This window comes from Patagioenas fasciata, chromosome W (assembly GCF_037038585.1).
Source record: "Patagioenas fasciata isolate bPatFas1 chromosome W, bPatFas1.hap1, whole genome shotgun sequence".
NCBI lineage: Eukaryota > Metazoa > Chordata > Aves > Columbiformes > Columbidae > Patagioenas > Patagioenas fasciata.
In genome coordinates, this window is record NC_092559.1 from 60,067,493 (window position 1) to 60,085,644 (window position 18,152).

General features: G+C 39.7%; 1 protein-coding gene and 1 pseudogene across 1 annotated transcript; both read left to right on the plus strand.

Annotated features, from left to right (window-relative positions):
- Positions 1–8,479: 8,479 nt before the first annotated feature.
- On the plus strand, positions 8,480–9,908 carry LOC136114553 (uncharacterized; the record flags this gene model as incomplete). Its single annotated transcript, XM_065859929.1, is given in 8 exon segments — positions 8,480–8,766; positions 8,768–9,021; positions 9,024–9,100; positions 9,103–9,170; positions 9,172–9,250; positions 9,252–9,314; positions 9,317–9,586; positions 9,588–9,908. Coding segments are annotated over 8 exon segments (1,419 nt in total), but the record flags the coding sequence as incomplete, so codon positions are not given.
- A 5,854-nt stretch (positions 9,909–15,762) lies between these two features.
- Positions 15,763–17,864, plus strand: LOC139826332 (uncharacterized; annotated as a pseudogene).
- Positions 17,865–18,152: the final 288 nt, after the last annotated feature.

The following is an 18,152-nucleotide window of genomic DNA, read 5'->3' on the forward strand; positions in this document are numbered from 1 at the left end:
TTCTACGTTGCCAGGACATCTGGGTATTCTATACCATATCATGGTGGTGGGGGGTCTGGTTCGGGGAGGGGGTGAGCCAGGGGGCGGGTTTTTTTGAAATTTTAGACCTACTGTAGCACAGTTTGTGCCTCTCATGTATTTATTATAGAAGACCAATTAATTGTTAAAACTGTACTTATTTATGTCAAATTGATGTTTTCACTTTTTGTTTAATATTTTTGTATGGTGTCCAGTGGAATAAAGTTTATACATGTAAAATGCAGCTTCTTTTTCCAGTTTTATGTTTTTTTTTTAAATGGATATTTATAATATTTCCTATAAATCATAAACTTCTATATAGCTATTCTGTGCTGCATATGTATAGAATCATAGAATGGTTTGAGTTGGAAGGGACCTTAAAGATCATCTAGTGCCAATGCCCCTGCCATGGGCAGGAACACCTTCCACTAGACCAGGTTGCTAACAGCCCCATCCAACCTGACCTTGAACACTTCTAGGGATAGGGCATCCACAACTTCTCTGGGCAACCTGTTCCAGTGCTTCACCACCCTTGTGGTGAAGAATTTCTTCCTTATATCTAATCTAAATCCACTCTCAGTTTAAAGCCATTACCCCTTTTCCTATCACTACATACCCTTTATAAAAGTCCCTCTCCAGCTTTCTTGTAGGCCCCCTTTAGGTATTGGAAGGCCGTAATAATGTATTCCCAGAGCCTTCTCTTCTGCTGGCTGAACAACTCCAACTCTCTCATCCTGTCTTCATAGGAGAGGTGCTCTAGCTCTCTGATCATCTTCATGGACCTCCTCTGGACTTAATCCAACAGGTCCATGTCCTTATGTTGGGGGACCCAGAGCTGAATGCAGCAATATTTATAATAAAAAATATAAAGTCTAGATGGTAGTTTTCCTCAAATGTTTGAGGATGAACCTGTTTGTTTTATCCTCCCTAACAACAGAAAATTCCTCAGTAATTTACTGTGTTAGCTAAGGAAGGTGTAAGCTGGTGTGACTTAGTTTAACTTATAGCAAAAGAAGCTAGTGGGTAATCTGGTAATGGAAAGTGGTAGTGCTCTCACATGTTAAAAATAAAAAAATCTGAAATGTTCTGAAAACAAATTTTACCAAACATCATATTATACAGGATGTTTCAAAAAGATGGACCCAATTTGAAATCACCATCTTTTTGAAATGCCCTGTATTATTTTCCTGTCAAGGCAAACAAGAGCAGCCTCACCTTCTGTGGAAGTACCAGACAAATGGAACAATGAGTGAACATAATGATATTTGTTAAATCACAGAATCACAGAATGGTTAGGGTTGGAAGGGACCTCTGGAGATCATCTAGTCCAACCCACCTGCTAAAGGAGGTACACCTAGAGCAGATCACACAGCAATGTGTCCAGGGGGGACTTGAATGTCTCCATGGTGGGCTACAACTTTTGTCAGAAAGCTTCAGATAAAATACCACAAAATTGTTTAGAGAGGGAGTAGGAGCTGGACTAACTTTGGATTCGGTTCTGAATAGTCTGAAGTTGTTGAGAGGCTTAATGACCTGGATTTTCATCTACTCTGGGCAGATATCCAAAGCAAGAAATCCACTAATGGATATAATAAATCTTAGTTTTAGCATCGAATTTTCCCTTCTCAACTTCAAAATAAAAACCTTCACTACGCTTGTCCCTTGGTGTGCATCCTAGCAGGAATAGTTTTTCTGGGAGACCTTTGGTAAAACTTGTTTTTTCATGGCTGACCAAGGTTTCAGCATGTGTGCAAGATGCTAACATCTGAGGCCTTGAAGTGAAAATGCTTTAGTTCAGCTCTGTTATTTTAGGAATAATTTTGACTACTTATCTTGATACTAGGTTTGCCTGTCATTTTTCACATTGCATGATGTCAGAAACTGCTAATGACTTGTCTAGGAAATTAGGAACTCTCTTTAGTCTTCTAGCAATGCTTTTAATTAACAGGCTCAGAGTCGTCTAGGAGGACCAAACATTAGCAAGTTTCCCATTCAGTAACATTACTGCCAGAACTGGCATAGGCTATATACTGTGAAAACTGAAGTTTGTCTTCTAGCTGTCTTGCTCTTGTTTCTCTTAAAATGTGATTTTGTAAATGTACTCTGCATACATTAAGGTCTTCTGACAGCATGAGAGGTTGTTTTTAAGAAATCCCTCACAAAGAATTCAATACAAACCAATTTAAAGACTCAAATTGAAGGGTGATATGGTTATTTGGGAGAAATAGGCAACCATAATAAAAGGATATAAGAGGATTTTCAGATAACCTCAAGTTAGTGTTTGTGAATACCATCTCAAATGCTTATTTGGAACCAATACTTTACTTGAATTTAGGTCACTGGACTCAATTCACAGTATATTTGGTGTTAAATTTAAGTCCATCAGAGAATGTCAGTTGACTTAATGGCCTCTTCATGCTCTGGGGAATCTCATGTATATTTTGTAGTGTTTCTTTTTATCTCTATTTTGTTCTTGTTTTCTCTAATCCTTTTGGTTTTTGATATAAATATTTCTCTGATTATACAGAGTATGATGCTTGTAGGAAGAGTAGGAAAGAATATGCTAATTTGGTCAGATTACAGGTCAAATTAAGTGATGAGAAGTACAGAAGTATACTAGGTCTGGAAATAATTTGAAGGGATACGGGTAAAAGGGTACTCACCTTCCCCTTGCTGAGTTGAAGACAGAATCAAAACTCGTGCAATATGTGGATGCTTTGTATATGTGTGAGTCGATGTAGGCAGGTCACAGGAACAACCACAGGCCACAGATGCAATGCAAAGAGCAAATTTATTTTTGTTACCTCAGTACCAGGGAACTTCCGAAACAGCATTTAAGTTCCTGGGCAGAGGTCACACAAGCAGAGAAACAGGCGCTGCAGAATTCAGCCCTTGGTCAATGAGCCTGCTCATTTTGACCTGTATATAGGGATTAACGCAGGTGCAGTTTACCATACTGTTGGAGCGAATAAAGGACTCAGCATTCCGATTCAATGTGAATCACACAAAGTCGTTTATTACAGAAACAAGTCTCCTTATATATGCAGTTATTTCCTGATCACGCATCCATGCTCCAAGCATTAACTGATTGGATATCATCTATGTTCACGAGCTGTCCACATGCCTGAGTCTCACTGCTGATAGGTCTGTTGATTTACGTTGTATTGCTGCTGAACTGTTTTACTTCCACATCAGATCCTGTTTTCAGCTTTCCAAGGTGGCCTTGAAATTCCTTTGGGCCTGGCTAGTTCAATAACAAATCTCCATCTAATAGAAACCCATCCACACCATACTGCTTTGATCTTTGCCTGCAGGATTCTAAAGGATGTATGATAAAGTGCCTTTAAGACCTTTTTCACAGGCCTGTTATCTAAACACAGAGGTTGTACTTGTGATTTATGTGTTTTTCTACACCCCAGCTGCAGTCGCTTGAGTGTATTTACAATTATACTCCTCACCGTTCTTGTGCTATTCACACAGTATATAAGTGTTTCTACAAGACTGTAATGCTCTTCTCTTCCATGTGTAAAGAATGCTAAGTCCTCTACCTTAAAAATTTTATTTGTGCTGTGTACACTGTGTTTGTGCTCATGATAAAATCTGGGGTTTAAGCTTAGTATCTGTTTCAAGTACGTTTCTTCGAGAAATTGTGTTTTGACCTTATAAATTGTGTACCTCAGTGGGTAGGTCAGGAGAGCACACAGGTTTTATCTGTACATGCTATTTAGGAAATAAATTCATTTAAAGTGAATTTGTCAGTAGAATTTTAATTTACCATTGCAGAAATCTTGTATTCAGAAATACCTGTCTGGGTGTTTCTGTACTTATAACACTAGGAAGAGTTTGCTGATTTATAACCAGCTATTTACTAGAAGAAAAAAAAATATTAAAAAGTTACACAATGTTTTATACCTGAAATAAATTGGAAGTTCTTTATTTAGAATCAGAGTTTTGGTGCTTCTCTCTTAATTTTAAAATTTTTTTTTTTTCAAAAACTCATTACTTTGTCTAGTATATATTACCATTTTGTCTGTGAAAAGCATTGCATTTTTTGTGAAATACAGAATAACAAAGGGCAAACATGGCTTAACCTAAACCTGTCATGGTTTAACCTGAGCTAGCAATACAACCACAATAGCCGCTTGCTCAGCCCCTCCCCCCCCCCCAACAGGAGAGAATCAAAAAAGAAGGGAGAAACTTGGATTGAGATAAACACAGTTTAATAAAATAACAAAATACTAATACACTACTAGTAAATATATATATATAAAATAGAAATAAAAGATACTCAAGGTAATTTCTCACAAACTCTGTCCACAACTGAGTGGCCAGTCCCAGGAAGCAGCACCCTAGTCCTAAACAGAGGAAAAAGAGGAAAAAGACAGAAAAGGCCACAGGCCTCTGAAAAATGGCAAAAGACTGGACTACATGACCTGAACCAAGCTCCCCCAGTTCTAATAAAAAAGGGAAAAAAAAAAAACAACAAATGCCCAAGAGCCAGCAAGAATGAGAACGCCCCAGAGAGAGACCAAAAGATCCCCACTCTCCTTAAATATGAAGCATGACACTAACGGGATGGAAGATCTTATTGATCAGTCTGGATGTCAGTGAAGCTCTGCCCCATCCATGCCCCCCTTCCTTGATGCCTCATACCTGTGGGCAGAGCACTCAGAATGTCACAGAATCACAGAATGTTAGGGATTGGAAGGGACTTCGGAAGATCATCTAGTCCAATCTCCCCGCTGGAGCAGGAACACCTAGATGAGATTACACAGGGAGGCGTCCAGGCAGGTTTTTAATGTCTCCAGAGAAGGAGACTCCACAACCTCCCTGGGCAGCCTGTTCCAGTGTTCTGTTACCCTCACTGTGAAGAAGTTTCTTCTCATATTTAGGTGAAATCTCTTGTGTTCCACTTTGTACCCATGGTTGTCAGTGTCTTCAAGAATTATAAAAGGTTTAAGCCAGTGTCCTAGCACGGAAATAACAGACTAAAAGCACACATGCTGACAGGATTGGGTGCAAAATGTCTATGTGGAAAAAAGGCAGCACTGGCTTTTGTCCCTGGATGTCAGTGGTTCCATACCTGTATTTATGGAGTTGAAACATTGCGAATATCTTTTTGCAATGGCAGACACTTCCTCTGACTAGAGAGGGGTCTTTCAACTACTACTGTGTAGTGTACAAATTGTATACAAAACTAGGGAAGCATTTGGAAGTATACTGGGAAAAAAATGCCTGATTTCTGTGTCTTTCATTCTGATCTTAAAAATATAAAGCACCAGCTCATTGCACTGTGGAGGAATATGGACTGTGACTGCAACTTTGGATATGAGGCAATGACATGATGTCAATGTTTAATTGCAAAGCGACAATAAACCATGGCAGATGCTCTCTGTTAACCCCTCATCCTCCCCACATAGGAAAGATGATAGAAGGATAAAGGGAGGAAGAAAGAGAGACTTTGCAAGTTGGAAAAAAGTTTTAAAATGCTTTGCTAATGCTGCTAATAAATAGAGAAAATAATACAAAATATACAAAACCAATCCTGAATATCCTGGGGTAGCAGTGTTCCCCCCTCCCGCAGTGGGTGGATGGAGTTGGCGTCACTCCAGCGGCTGCAGGGCAGGTACCCGGAAGTCCTGGGCGGGACTTCACAGCAAACCAGAACTGGATTCAGGGATGCAGGGTCTGGATCCAGGCCTTGGATCGCAGGCACAGCAGGCAGGGTCGTCTTCAGATGCCGACCATGGTCGAAGAGAGCAAGACCCTTGTGATCTCCCTTTTTTATAGGGTATATGACGTGTATGGGATGGAATACTCAGTTGGTCAGTTTTAGTCACCTGTTATTTTTGCCCCTCCTTTGCAAATATGTCCCTCTCAGTTATGGGATGTTATCAGAATTCTTAGTTGTTATAGCAATAAATCTAAACATGAGCTTCTTCTGCATTCCATTGCTCGCCCTTATCAGTCCGGAGCACAGTGTCCAAGAAAACATGTAACTAAATTCAGAAAAGTGCAGTTACTTAGAAGAATTTAGCTGAAAGGAGAATTCACTGAGAGAGAACTGGTCTTGTTTTTAACAAAACCAGGACACATGAATAATTCAAGCTTTTTGCATAGGCAGGGACAGGGCAGCCTATTCTTATTCACTAATATCAGCTGAAGTGGGACTGCTGCTCTACTCTGAATGGGGTTTTATTTAACACCAGGTAGTGCAGAAAAATAGGTAAAAAGTGAGGGCTATTGAGGAGTTGAAAAATCTAAAAAATTATTAGACATTTGTTATTGTGGAGTCAAATAAGCCCTGAATGCTTCCTCAGTACTAATGCTATTGATTTTTTAATTTTAGTTTTTGCTATATCCAAGTCAACCTAATGCCAGGCCATGAAACTGGCAAAGGAAAACTAGCAGCAAAGCTGGTATAGATTTGTTTGCTTTGTCTTTTCCGATGACCTATAAATATTACCTTATAGAGCTAGCCTTGCTACAGAGTACTACACTTAGGTTGTAGTATAGATAAACAGCTGTACATGCTGGGGTTTTGTTTTTTGTTTGTAGGCTGGGTTTTTGGGGGTTTTTGGCTAAGACATGATTATTTAATATTGCGCTGTCACTCTCACATGGAACTGTGGGCTTTAGTCCAATCTGTTCTGCTAGGCATGATCTCCAGCCCAGTCACCACAACTGGCTCTAAGTCCCATCACTGGGCTTCAATACCACATTGTCCCACCATTGCCTGGTCAGGCTGTTGTCCCACAGGGTGACTTCAGTCTTCAGTTAGCACCGAGCACATCAGAGATGAGATGGTACCTGCATCAGTCTGCATGGACCTCAGTGTGGGCCAGCCCAGTGCAGCCCTTCTTGTGCTGTGCTCTGGAGGGCAAATTCATGGAAAAGTAAATCCAGCACATATCAGAATTACCTTTTTGTTTCCAATAGGTACTGAGCAGTTTTGCTGAGCGCCCTTTACAAAAACGTTATGGTTAGGAGAGTTTGCTTGATTGAGAGATTATATCACTCTTCAGGATTTCCTCTTCTCCTCCTTGTCGCAGGAGAAGAGGCAGAGATTACTCACATCTGATCTAGTAGTTTAGTAGTTTATTGGGTTCTAATAAGTAAATTTAGGTATGTAAAATATTTAATAAGTACAGATGGATTGGCAGTCAATATTTTGTTTACTACACTTAAAGTTAATATGGGATACAAAGATTATTGCATAAGCTTACTATACTTATCTTAAATGTTACGTGCAAAAAATGTCACTTATCAACCCATCAATGCCTGGTGTCAGGTAAGGGATCTCTCAGCCTCAAGGAGTAACCTTGAGAGGGATCCCTACTCAAGGGGAGATCACCACTGCACATACAGCTGCTATAAAGGGAAAGGTCAACAGACCCTGATGGCTACAGATTTTTATAGCATAAAGTGATTGATTAATAGTCAGATTTTCTGCTGTGTTCATGCAATTTCTGTCACTTATCAGCCCAGTCTCCTCACAAACCATTTTTTTTGTTTTGGTGCTGCATTCTCACAGGTAGTCTCACAATAGGATTAATTAATTAGGGCTGCTTGTTGATCATCTGCCTGGACCAAAAAGTTCAGTTAGTTCAAACAGGAGGAGTGCATCCGTTGCACTCCTTCAAAGACCTCTGCCTTCTGCCACATAATCAGCACTCTCTGGAGTGGTGCTGACTGCTCCTTAGGGGTGTCTTCCCACCTCTGCAGTTCCCTAAATGAACTCCTATCTACTCAAGGAATATTGGGGTTGAGCATTATGATTACCTTTTCTATGCTTTTTTGAAATAACTGTTGTAACCCTAAAAAGACTTTTTTTTTTTTTAATGGTATTATGTAAGTTAGCTTAATCCATTGTTATTTCATTCAGGGAGGGCTCAGTATATTTTTATTGTTGAATGCATTCTAAATTACTTTGTTAAATAAGTAGAGTGCTTAGAGGATGAAACATATGAGAAGACAGTAACAAACTAGCAAATAGATTCTCTACTCCTTTGAGCATTGTATAATCATTTACAGTTAGACAAAGCAAGTGTTGGTGTTAATAAAGCAATGACAGTATCTTATAAGTATTTAGTGCAAGGTTTCAATTACTGTGAGATAACCAGGCACTGGGAGAACAGCCCCAGAATCAGCTCAATCTCACACTGGCAAAACAAGTTCAGATCAAAGACTGTTTTTCCTCCATTGTCAAGAACATTTAAACACCTCCCCTTCATTGAACTAATCTTGCAACATACAGCTTTACAAAAATTTATCTAAAATACATTTATCAGATGAAATATGACTTTGCTTATGCTTGCATTTCAAAATTTATGCACATGCAATATTTTTACAAATTTGAAAAGTATTTTTGCTTTAATGCATTAGATTTCACTACAATAATTTGAATTGTTGTGTGATTTTATGTTTTTTTTCTTTCTTTTTTTTTTTTTAAATTAATTTAAAAGATCTTATCCAAAGTGAAGATGTGAAACCCAAGCTGCAGTACTTCATGACTAACCCTTTCTTTTCTACGATAACAGTTCAAAGTGAAGATAGTGGGACAACCTGGGAAACCAGCTCAAGCAGACGTTCTACTCCCTGGGTGTCAGAAACTAGTACAACTTCTGATCTTTACAGGAAGGAAAGTTTACCAGCAGGATTTCTTCCAAGGAAAGTTATCTTTAGTATGAATGAAGGCAAGATTGTTCAGAAAAGGAAGCATAAATCTTCAAATAGGGTGACGATGCCTGAAGGGAGGCCAGGGCAACAAAAAACATGACTCTTCTGGAATGCAGAGGTAAGAACCAGGAACTGTTCTAAGAGAGGTACAGGGCTCAGTGTTAAATGTTGAACAGATTGGAGCACAAGATAAATATGAGGAAATGGTGGATGACGAGGAAGATCTAGAGATCATTGCAGAAGAGTCAGTAAAATGTGCTACAATAATGTCAATATTTAGAGAAATCAGACTGAGAAAAGTAGGGCTGATCCTTGGCAGACCAGTACAATCCAACTGTTCAATTCAATTTTTGGAGGGACTGGGTCAACTCCTGAAACACTAGATAAAACTAGAATCCAGAAGTAAACAGTTCAGTCTTACCTAGTGCTCCAACAGCTAAATCCAAATATTCCACTCTATCTGAAACAAGGCAGGTCATCAGAAACTGTACAATCTGAGTCTGAACATGTGCTTTTATTACATTCTGTAAATGAAACAGAGAAAAAAACAACCTGAGTGTCACTCATCAACAACTGCAGGGTCAGAAACTGAGCATTCAAGTCTATTGCATTCTGCTAAAAAAAAAAAAAAAGTAAAAAGACCCCACCACCAGAAACACAAAATGTTCACTTAGAGAAGCAAACAGAGTCCGAACGAGACTTTTCCTCCTCCCTTCAGGAAACAGAGGAACGAGGAATTAAACTAAATTCACCTATTCCTGAAAAGACGTATTCTAAATATTTTGGCATTTCATATCCTGTTTGGACAGAAATACAAGAAACTCAGAAAACTTCAGCTGTAAATAAAGAAGTAGATTTGGATCACACTGATTTTTCCATTGAAAAAAACCAACCAAACAAAAAGTGCACAACTGGAGACAGAGCATCCAAATTTCTCATATTCCAGAGAAGAAATGGTGGAATCAGAGGGTGCACAGCTGGAGATGACACATCCAGACTTCTCTTTTTCCAGGGAAGAAACAGAGGAATCAGAAAATGCACAGCTGAAAACTGAACATCAGGAGGTTTTCTTTTCCAGGGAATGTGGAGGGGTTTCTGTTAGATGGAGATTTATTGATGAATTAGTCAGGCCCTGTGTGCACAAGCACAAGCACGTCGCAAGAAGAACCAGAGGCCCCAAATGTAATTGCAAAGAGCAAGTTTTATTTTAGTTACCTCTCTACTCGGGGATCTCCATAGCCGCACCTAAGCTCCTAGGCAGAGGCGGCGTAAGCAGGGACGCTGATAAGTTTAGCCCTGCTGGAAGATCGTTAGGCCGGCTACACTCGCCTATATTTAAAGGCTTAGAGCGGATGCAACTTCCTGCTGTGCTCTGCTCTTTCTCAAAACAAAGCAGGAATCTCAGACATGATAAGGTACTGTAGGGTTTCTCTCAGGCCTATGTTATCTCACACAGAGGTTCTACTTGTCAAGCGCACAAGGTCAGTAAAACAATTAGTGTGATGTATGTGCTTTCTTTATACCCCAGCTGCGGGTCACTTGAGCATGTTTACCTTTCTTCTCCTCGCCCAATCTTCCGTAATTCCCATACAGGCCCAAAGGAATCTCAAGGCCACTTTGAAAAGCTGAAAACAGGACCTGCTGTGGGAGAGAGGCATTTCTACAATAACAAGGCCTCAACATGACGTAAATCAATGGACCTATCATCAGTGAGACTCCAGCGCGTGGACAGCTCGTGAACATAGATGATATCCAATCAGTGAATGCATGCTTGGAGCGTGGACACGTGATCAGAGAATAGTTGCATATATAAGGAGGCTTGTTTCTGTAATAAATGGCTTTGCGTGATTCACATTGAATCAGAGTGCTAAGTCCTTTATCATTCCAACAAATGGTGACCCCGACGTGCTACTCTGAATGGCGTCTCACTACGATCGGGGAAAAGCCTGGAGTGGCCCAGTCGGAGGCGGTTCAGCTGGACTGAAGACCAGTCGGAGGCGCACGGAGGCCTTGGGGATAAATTCGTCGACGGATCACCGGAAAAGGTGAGCGGCTGGGGGCAGGAGGAGGGAAGAGTGAAGTTATGGAGCAAAACATCTTTTCTGAAGAACAAGCCGTAGTTAAGTTCCTCCTGCATATTCTCTCTGTGAGATGACTTAAACAGGAAGAAAGTAACATACGTAGACTGTTAATTTGGTGTAGAATTAACGGCTACCCAGGAGAAACCGAGAAGGCTTTTAAACTTGAACTTTGGGACGATATAGGGCAGAAATTGTGGGATAAGGTCAGCAATGGAGATAAAGAAGCTAAATCGTTAGCAACTACATGGAAGCTTATAATTACCACCTTAAAAGATCTCAAGGCTGAACGATCTGCTGCTGCTGGAGTTTTTGCAGCTTTGCAGAGTGATAAGAATCCTGAAAGTCACTGTGAAGTTTACTAAGTTCGTGTCTTTGATACCCTCCCTACTCCATCCCCTGTTGTGCCTTCGGCACCCCCGATGATTCAGCAGTCCGGGGTGGGGGGAGGAAAAATGTCGAGCGGATGTCCTCCTACACTATTACCCAACCCTGATAAGAATAGCAAGTCCAAAGGATTGGAGTCAGACAACTTGCCCAAAGAATCTGTGAAAGCTGAGAATACTAAAGTCCTAAACAAGTGGACTATCAGTCCTTTTACCAATTTCTATCTGCCTTTACCGCCTTTTAACCCTCCAGCTTCCATGAGAGAGCAGGAATCACTGGATAAGAACTGGGCAAAAGAACTGTGTGAAAGATTAGATCAGCTAATAGCAAGTGAATCCAGCAGTCGGCAATGCGGTCATGCTGATCGTGATGGGAAAGGGGATGCGCCTAGGGACTCAGGTTTACAAATAATTATGATGCTAGAAAATATTGGCAAGAATGTGCGCTGTTCCGAACCCCCCTGTTACTAATGATTCTCCAGCACCATTCAAGTCTGCGTTATCTGATGACTCGGATGAGGATGAGGGTCTGCAGCATTTTTTTTTTTTCAAAAGTTAACAGGAAAAAGAGTATGTGTATGTGTTGCTCCGAGATCAGATAAAAACCATGAAAGACTCAAGCAAAATTTGACCTAGGCAATGTAACAGCTATAGATCATTTAGGACAGAATGATGGGGACTCGTTGAAAGGGGCAGGTATCCCACAACTCTTGGAACAGACCCTAATTGGTACACCACAATTACAGGTGGTGTTAGTTTCTGAAATCCTGAGGCAGTCAACAGACCTTGCATATCAAACTGTGATAAAGGTGCCTGAAACCAACAAAGCAGCCAATTTGCAACTATAAATCAGGATCCCAATGAGAATTACATGCAATTTATTGACCATCTTGAAGAGACTATCAATAAGCAAGTTGAAAACTTAGAAGGTAAGGAAGCACTGGTGTTGAAATTAGCAGTAGAGAATGCTAATGTTTGCTATCAATGTGTTATCTGCGAGTTTTACAGTACATATTATGTGCTTCTGTGTATTGCCTCTCTGAAAATCAAGCAGCTTGCCAGGAATGTGAGTTAATTGTTTACTGGTTGTTGTTAGAATTGTTTCTTTGTGGTATAAGTACACCGTAAAACTTTCTCCTCATTTTTCCCACTCGCGCTGCAAGCAGCTCTGTGCTTCCCCAACTCCCTCCCTCTTCTCAAGGTTTTTACTTTCAAGATGGGGTCAGGAATTATTGTTTTCAGTTGTGTTCCTAAGAAATCGGTATTGGGAGGTGTTTTAGAACATATGAAAGCACTTGGAAATAGGAGGAAATATGATCTTGTTAAATATTGAAATCAGTGTTGGCTGCTGTGTAAGTTAAATGATTGGGAAAAGTGTCCGGAGAATAGAATCTTGAAGTATAACACCTTGTTGCAATTAATGTTGTTTTTAAGGTGAGAAGAGCAGGACAAAATAAATCTCTGCAAGAGATCATTAAATCATTTCAGACAGTTTTACAGGCAGGGCGATTTGAACTTCAACAAGCTGAGAGACAATTAACTGATAACGTACAGGTCAGAAAACTTGTTAAAATCTTCAAGATGCTTTCCTTATTAACCTATTTTCTTTGTAGGTGTCTGTTTAAGAATATTACAGTTTAATAGGTCTTTGTCTGTTATATGGTACAGTAAGTTCATAGACTGTTAAATAATGAGAATCCGTTAACTCAAAAAGTACGTTTTGTGATAATACAGAAGATCATGAGTAATTTAGTTCTTTGCTGCATGAACGTGATGAAAAGATTTTGTGTGTGGCAGCTGTTACTTTTCTTTCTAGCATACTAGCTTTATTCTAATATCCAGACTTGTGCAACTCTGTGACAGGCTGTGTCTCATCTTGATGTGCTGGATTTGGCTTTTTTGTATGCACACCAAATAAAAAATCCTGGTTTTGGGATAACGGTTGTAGCAGCCCAGATGAGACACTAATAAAAGCCTTGCCCAGACCAGCTTGCTGCAGCGGCGGGGGGGGGCAGGTGCCGGTTGGGCTCCAGTGCACACTGACCTGTTCTGTCAGGGAGACCCAGCAGTGCCTCCACCTGGCTGAGCAGTAAGCAGTTCAAAGCTGCAATGCAAAAGTTGAGATATTGTCTTGAATAAATGTAACTGTGATCCATCTCCATATTTGAACTTGGTGTTTGTTTTTTATATCTGAGCTCAGTATTTTGTTTGGGGAGATAGATAATTACAAAATGGGAACTGGTTCCACTGCTAAAATTCCACCTTGCTCCTCCTTCGGATTCATCCTTACACATTAGAGTAATTGCTTATATTGTTATCTAATAATTTTGAGACCAGAAAATAATTTAAGTGGTTAAACTTTGATTTGCGTTTAATTTATGAGCTAGTTGGAGGCATGGGAAAGAAAACTAAATGCTATGATGGATATGAACTTGGATGAGGTTGTATTTAAAAGTTGCTAGAATATGAACTGATTTGGATTTAGGAAAGCGGAATAATGGATTGATGTTTAACATGCGGGCTTTTGACATCTGTAAATTTTTAAAGGTAAATGAAGCTAAGGAATGTAATTATTGCTGAGCTACTTGGAATTGTGCATAAAGTATATTATGGTTGGAATGAAATTGGAAAACAGAAGAGCAAAATATCCCAGGTCTGTGCTGTACAGTTTGAATATAAATTTCAGGCTTGTGTCAAGCTGCAAGATAAACTCAGCTCGTTGTAACTGAGGAGTTTGCCAGAGCCTCCTATTTCGTACCAGCGATTACACCACCTGTGTGGCCTTGGTTACATCTAAACTGCAGCAAGAAGAGAAAGAAGAAAAAAAAAATATGGAAAAACCTGGCTGCCCGCTTTTAAGGTGGTGAAAGGGGGGTTTTCTTTCCCCCCCACTGCAGCGATGTAATACTGAATGGAGCAGTCTGAGGGTGAAGTTTAAAGGCATTCCTAGCAGATCCGTAGTTCTAATGAAACTGGGAAATTAAACCAAAAATTTGTTAATAGACTTATTCTGTGGTAACTAGTTGTAAGAGACTTCTTAGTAAATTCACCGTGATAGTTTTTGAGAGCATGGGAAAGAATGAAAGGAAGACCTTTTTTTTTTTTGAGACCAATGGAATGCCAAAATTGGAACCAAGTTTTATCATATGATTTCTTGTATTCGCCAAAAAGCCCTGTACCTCTCTTGGCTCAAGATTTGTTAAGTAAATTGTAAGCTCAAATAACGTTTTCTGAGAATTCTGTTTAGTTGCATGTCCTACAAGAAGCTGCTTGGATGATGCAAGAGAGAAATCATCAAGGAAATTTCGAGTACTGTTTTTCCACTACTATTAACAGTCAGTGTTTCAATAAAGCAAACACTACACTGATAGAACTGAAAACAGGACTTCGATCCAGTAAGGGAAAACAATATCCAATAAATATGACAACCAAAATGGAATTAGAGACTTTGGTGAATAAATTTCTGACAATCTTACAAACTAACTGCATTTGATTAGACTTGCAGATTTGTTTGTTTATAGCTACAACATAGAAACAACCTGTGGCTATTGTTGGACAGTATGATGAGAATGCTAACAGACTGATATGACGATTGTTACTCTGATCAAAAGATGCAGGGAATGAATTTAAGTCTTAGGAGGCCATGATCCTTTTGTCATATATGTACCAGTTGTGAAATTTAATTCTGATTTTTTTTATTTTTGCAATCTATGTCTTTGCAAATTTTACTAGCTGATTTTCTTAACAGCACAGCTTTTGGCATGCCTAAATGTAAATTGCTGCAGAACCTGCAAGTCTTTATCATCAGGTCACAGGCCATACTTGTTTTTGGTCTGATCCTACATACTTGCACAGTTTTTGTTGATGGTTCTGGGAAGTCTCATAAAGCTGTAGTGGTTTGGTGTGAAGATAACAATTGGCATCATTCTGTAAAAATTATTGAAGGTTCAACCCAATTAACAGAACTTGGCGCAGCTTTACATTACTTAGAGCTTTTTAAGGAGGAACCTCTAAACTTGGTTTGTGATTCTGAGCATGTAGTCAAGGTCCAATGCACGTATCTGGTTTTGTTTGTTTGTTTGTTTGTTTGTTTGTTTTTGTTTAAAAATAAATAATTAAATAGGTGGGGAAGCAGGGGAAACACCACAAAACCAGTTGTCAAAAGTACTCTATGTGATGAAATACTTTGCAAGTATGACCCAAAACCATGCTAAATCAGAAAGAACCTACATTAGTTATGGTCCCATCATTAGTTAATGGTCAATGGAAAAGGCCACATCAGTTGATAACCTAGGGAAAAGCTTATGCTTTTGTCATTACAGGCCAAGGACCAAAGTGGATTCCCACAAAATGGGTTAAACCATGGCTGAATAAAGACAACAAAGATTCAATGGATGCAGATGGACAGGAGGAAGATAAGTTGTGAGGACTGTTTCAGATGTAAACCGTGGATCCTGATTCAGTGTTATAGATGATCACAGACCTGGTGATCAAGAAGCCTATTAGGAAGCAGGTGGTGTACCTTCTGTGGAGAATGGCAATTTGAGCAAACAACAGGAGAGTCAAAAGGGCAATATTACATTTAGATAATTAATACAAAGATGAGGTAAAATTATGAGACATTCCTACCATAGTATCTATTGCACTCTTTCTCCTTGGTCTTGCAGCTGGTAAAGCTTTAGGAGACATATCAAAGTTAAGCTGTTGGTCTCTTAAATAGGTTAATCTAACTTCTTAAATACTAATTCAATTAATAGTAGATGTTGATGGTATTAGGCATGTTACTCTACAAAATCGCACAGTTATAGATCTTTTAACACTAGGTCATGGTTGTGAAGGATTCGACAGAATGTGTTGTATTAACTTGTCTGATCATTCTGAATCTATTCATAGTACTTTAGACAAACTAAACCAGCACGTTAAGAAGATTGTCATAGTAGAATTAAGGTTTGACAAATGGCTTAAAAGCTTGGGAATAGGTGGGTGGTTGTTTGATCTTATTAAGTAAGGTTTAACTGCATTATATGTAATTGTAATTATGCTGTTAATCACGTGTTCTATGTTGCAGTGTATTTCAAAGGTGATTCAGCATGCTGTAAAAAAGGGCCTGGCTGGTTCAAGAACAAAAAGGGGGAATTGTGGAGGGGTTTCTGTCAGATGGAGATTTATTGTTGAATTAGCCAGGCCCAAAGGAATCTCAAGGCCACTTTGAAAAGCTGAAAACAGGACCTGCTGTGGGAGAGAGGCATTTCTACAATAACAAGGCTTCAACATGACGTAAATCAACGGACCAATCATCAGTGAGACTCCAGCACGTGGACAGCTCATGAACATAGATGATATCCAATCAGTGAATGCATGCTTGGAGCGTGGACACGTGATCAGAGAATAGCTGCATATATAAGGAGGCTTGTTTCTGTAATAAATGGCTTTGCGTGATTCACATTGAATCAGAGTGCTGAGTCCTTTATCGTTCTAACAAGGGAAGAAACAAAAAACCTCCAAAAATCTGGTTTTTTTGAACTGTAACAGCCAGAATCTTATTCCCCTAAACAAGCAGAATATGAAGAAACAACACAGCTTGCATTTGAACCTTCAGATTTATCATGTCTGATGGAAGAAGCAGAGAAAGAAAACTCTACACAACTCCAGTTGTTACATCCAGATATATCTGATTACACTGGAAGAACTGAGACACAGCAAACTGGGTATCTGGAAACAGCACAGTCAGATTTATCATATCCCATTAATAAAAGAAAAGCAGAAAGAATTTGCACAAGTACACTTGACGGACAAACGACAAACGACAACGATTCTATTATGTCATATTTTAGTGACGAAGGAGAACAGCCACAGCCTGTACAGCAGGATTCACAGCCTGAAGGTAAGCTGCATTTCCATGCCAAGGGAGTGTGAGGAGAAACTACTCAACTGCAGAGCATCCAGTTTTGTCATACTGGAAAAGAACAGCTACATAAAACCCCTCAGATGAAGGAAGAACAGCTGGATACATCATATTCCACTGGCAAAACTGAATAACAGGAATTATTGCAACCAAAGTTGGAACAAGGAGATTTGCCATATTCCCATGGAGAAACAGCACAAGAAGCTATACAAAAAGACTAAGAAGGTCTAGAGCCATAATGTTTTATCAGTGAAGAAGAGAAACATGAAAATGTACAACTAGCTTCAGAAAACAGGGATTTCTCATTTACCACTGGAGAAGTAATGCAAAAAAAGAGTTTAGTCAGGATCTTTGGGCTCATCACATTTGATTGACAGTGCAAAGCCTTGGGAAATGGCACAACTGGAGCAGGAGCATTTACTTCCCTCCTATTCTACTGCTGGTAATCAACAACAGGAAGCCACACTGCTGGATTTAGCCCAGTCAGATATATAATATTCCTTTGGCAGAATAGAACAGCAGGAAACAGCCCAACAAAAGCTATGCAAATGGAACTGTAGTATTCAGATTCGTCAGAAACCTGTGGGAAAGAAGAGTCAGGGGACGTAGACGTTTTCAGCAGAGCAAGAAACAGCTAAACCAGAGTTAGTGCATCTGTCTTTGCCATATTCTTTAAGTGAACAAATGCAAAAAGTGCAAATGGAGCCAGCATATTGTCATGGTTTAAGGCAAGGCGGCAATAAACCATGGCAGACGCTCTCTGTTACCCCCTTTACCTCCTGCCACTCCTTTCTTTAGATCGGAAAGATGATAAGAAAGATAAGGAGAAAGGAAGAGAGACATAGACTTCAAGTTGGAAGGTTTTAAAGGGTTTTACTAATGCTACTAAGAAATAGAGAATATATATACAAAATATAAAAAAACAATCTCAAGTGCTTGATGTGGAGTTGGCATCACTCCAGCAGCGGCGGAGCTGGGTGTGCAGAGCTGACATGGCTCCACCCGGAAGTCATGGGCGGGACTTCACAGCAAACCGGAAACTGGTTGCAGGGATGCAGGGCCTGAGGCCTGTAGATCACAGGCAGA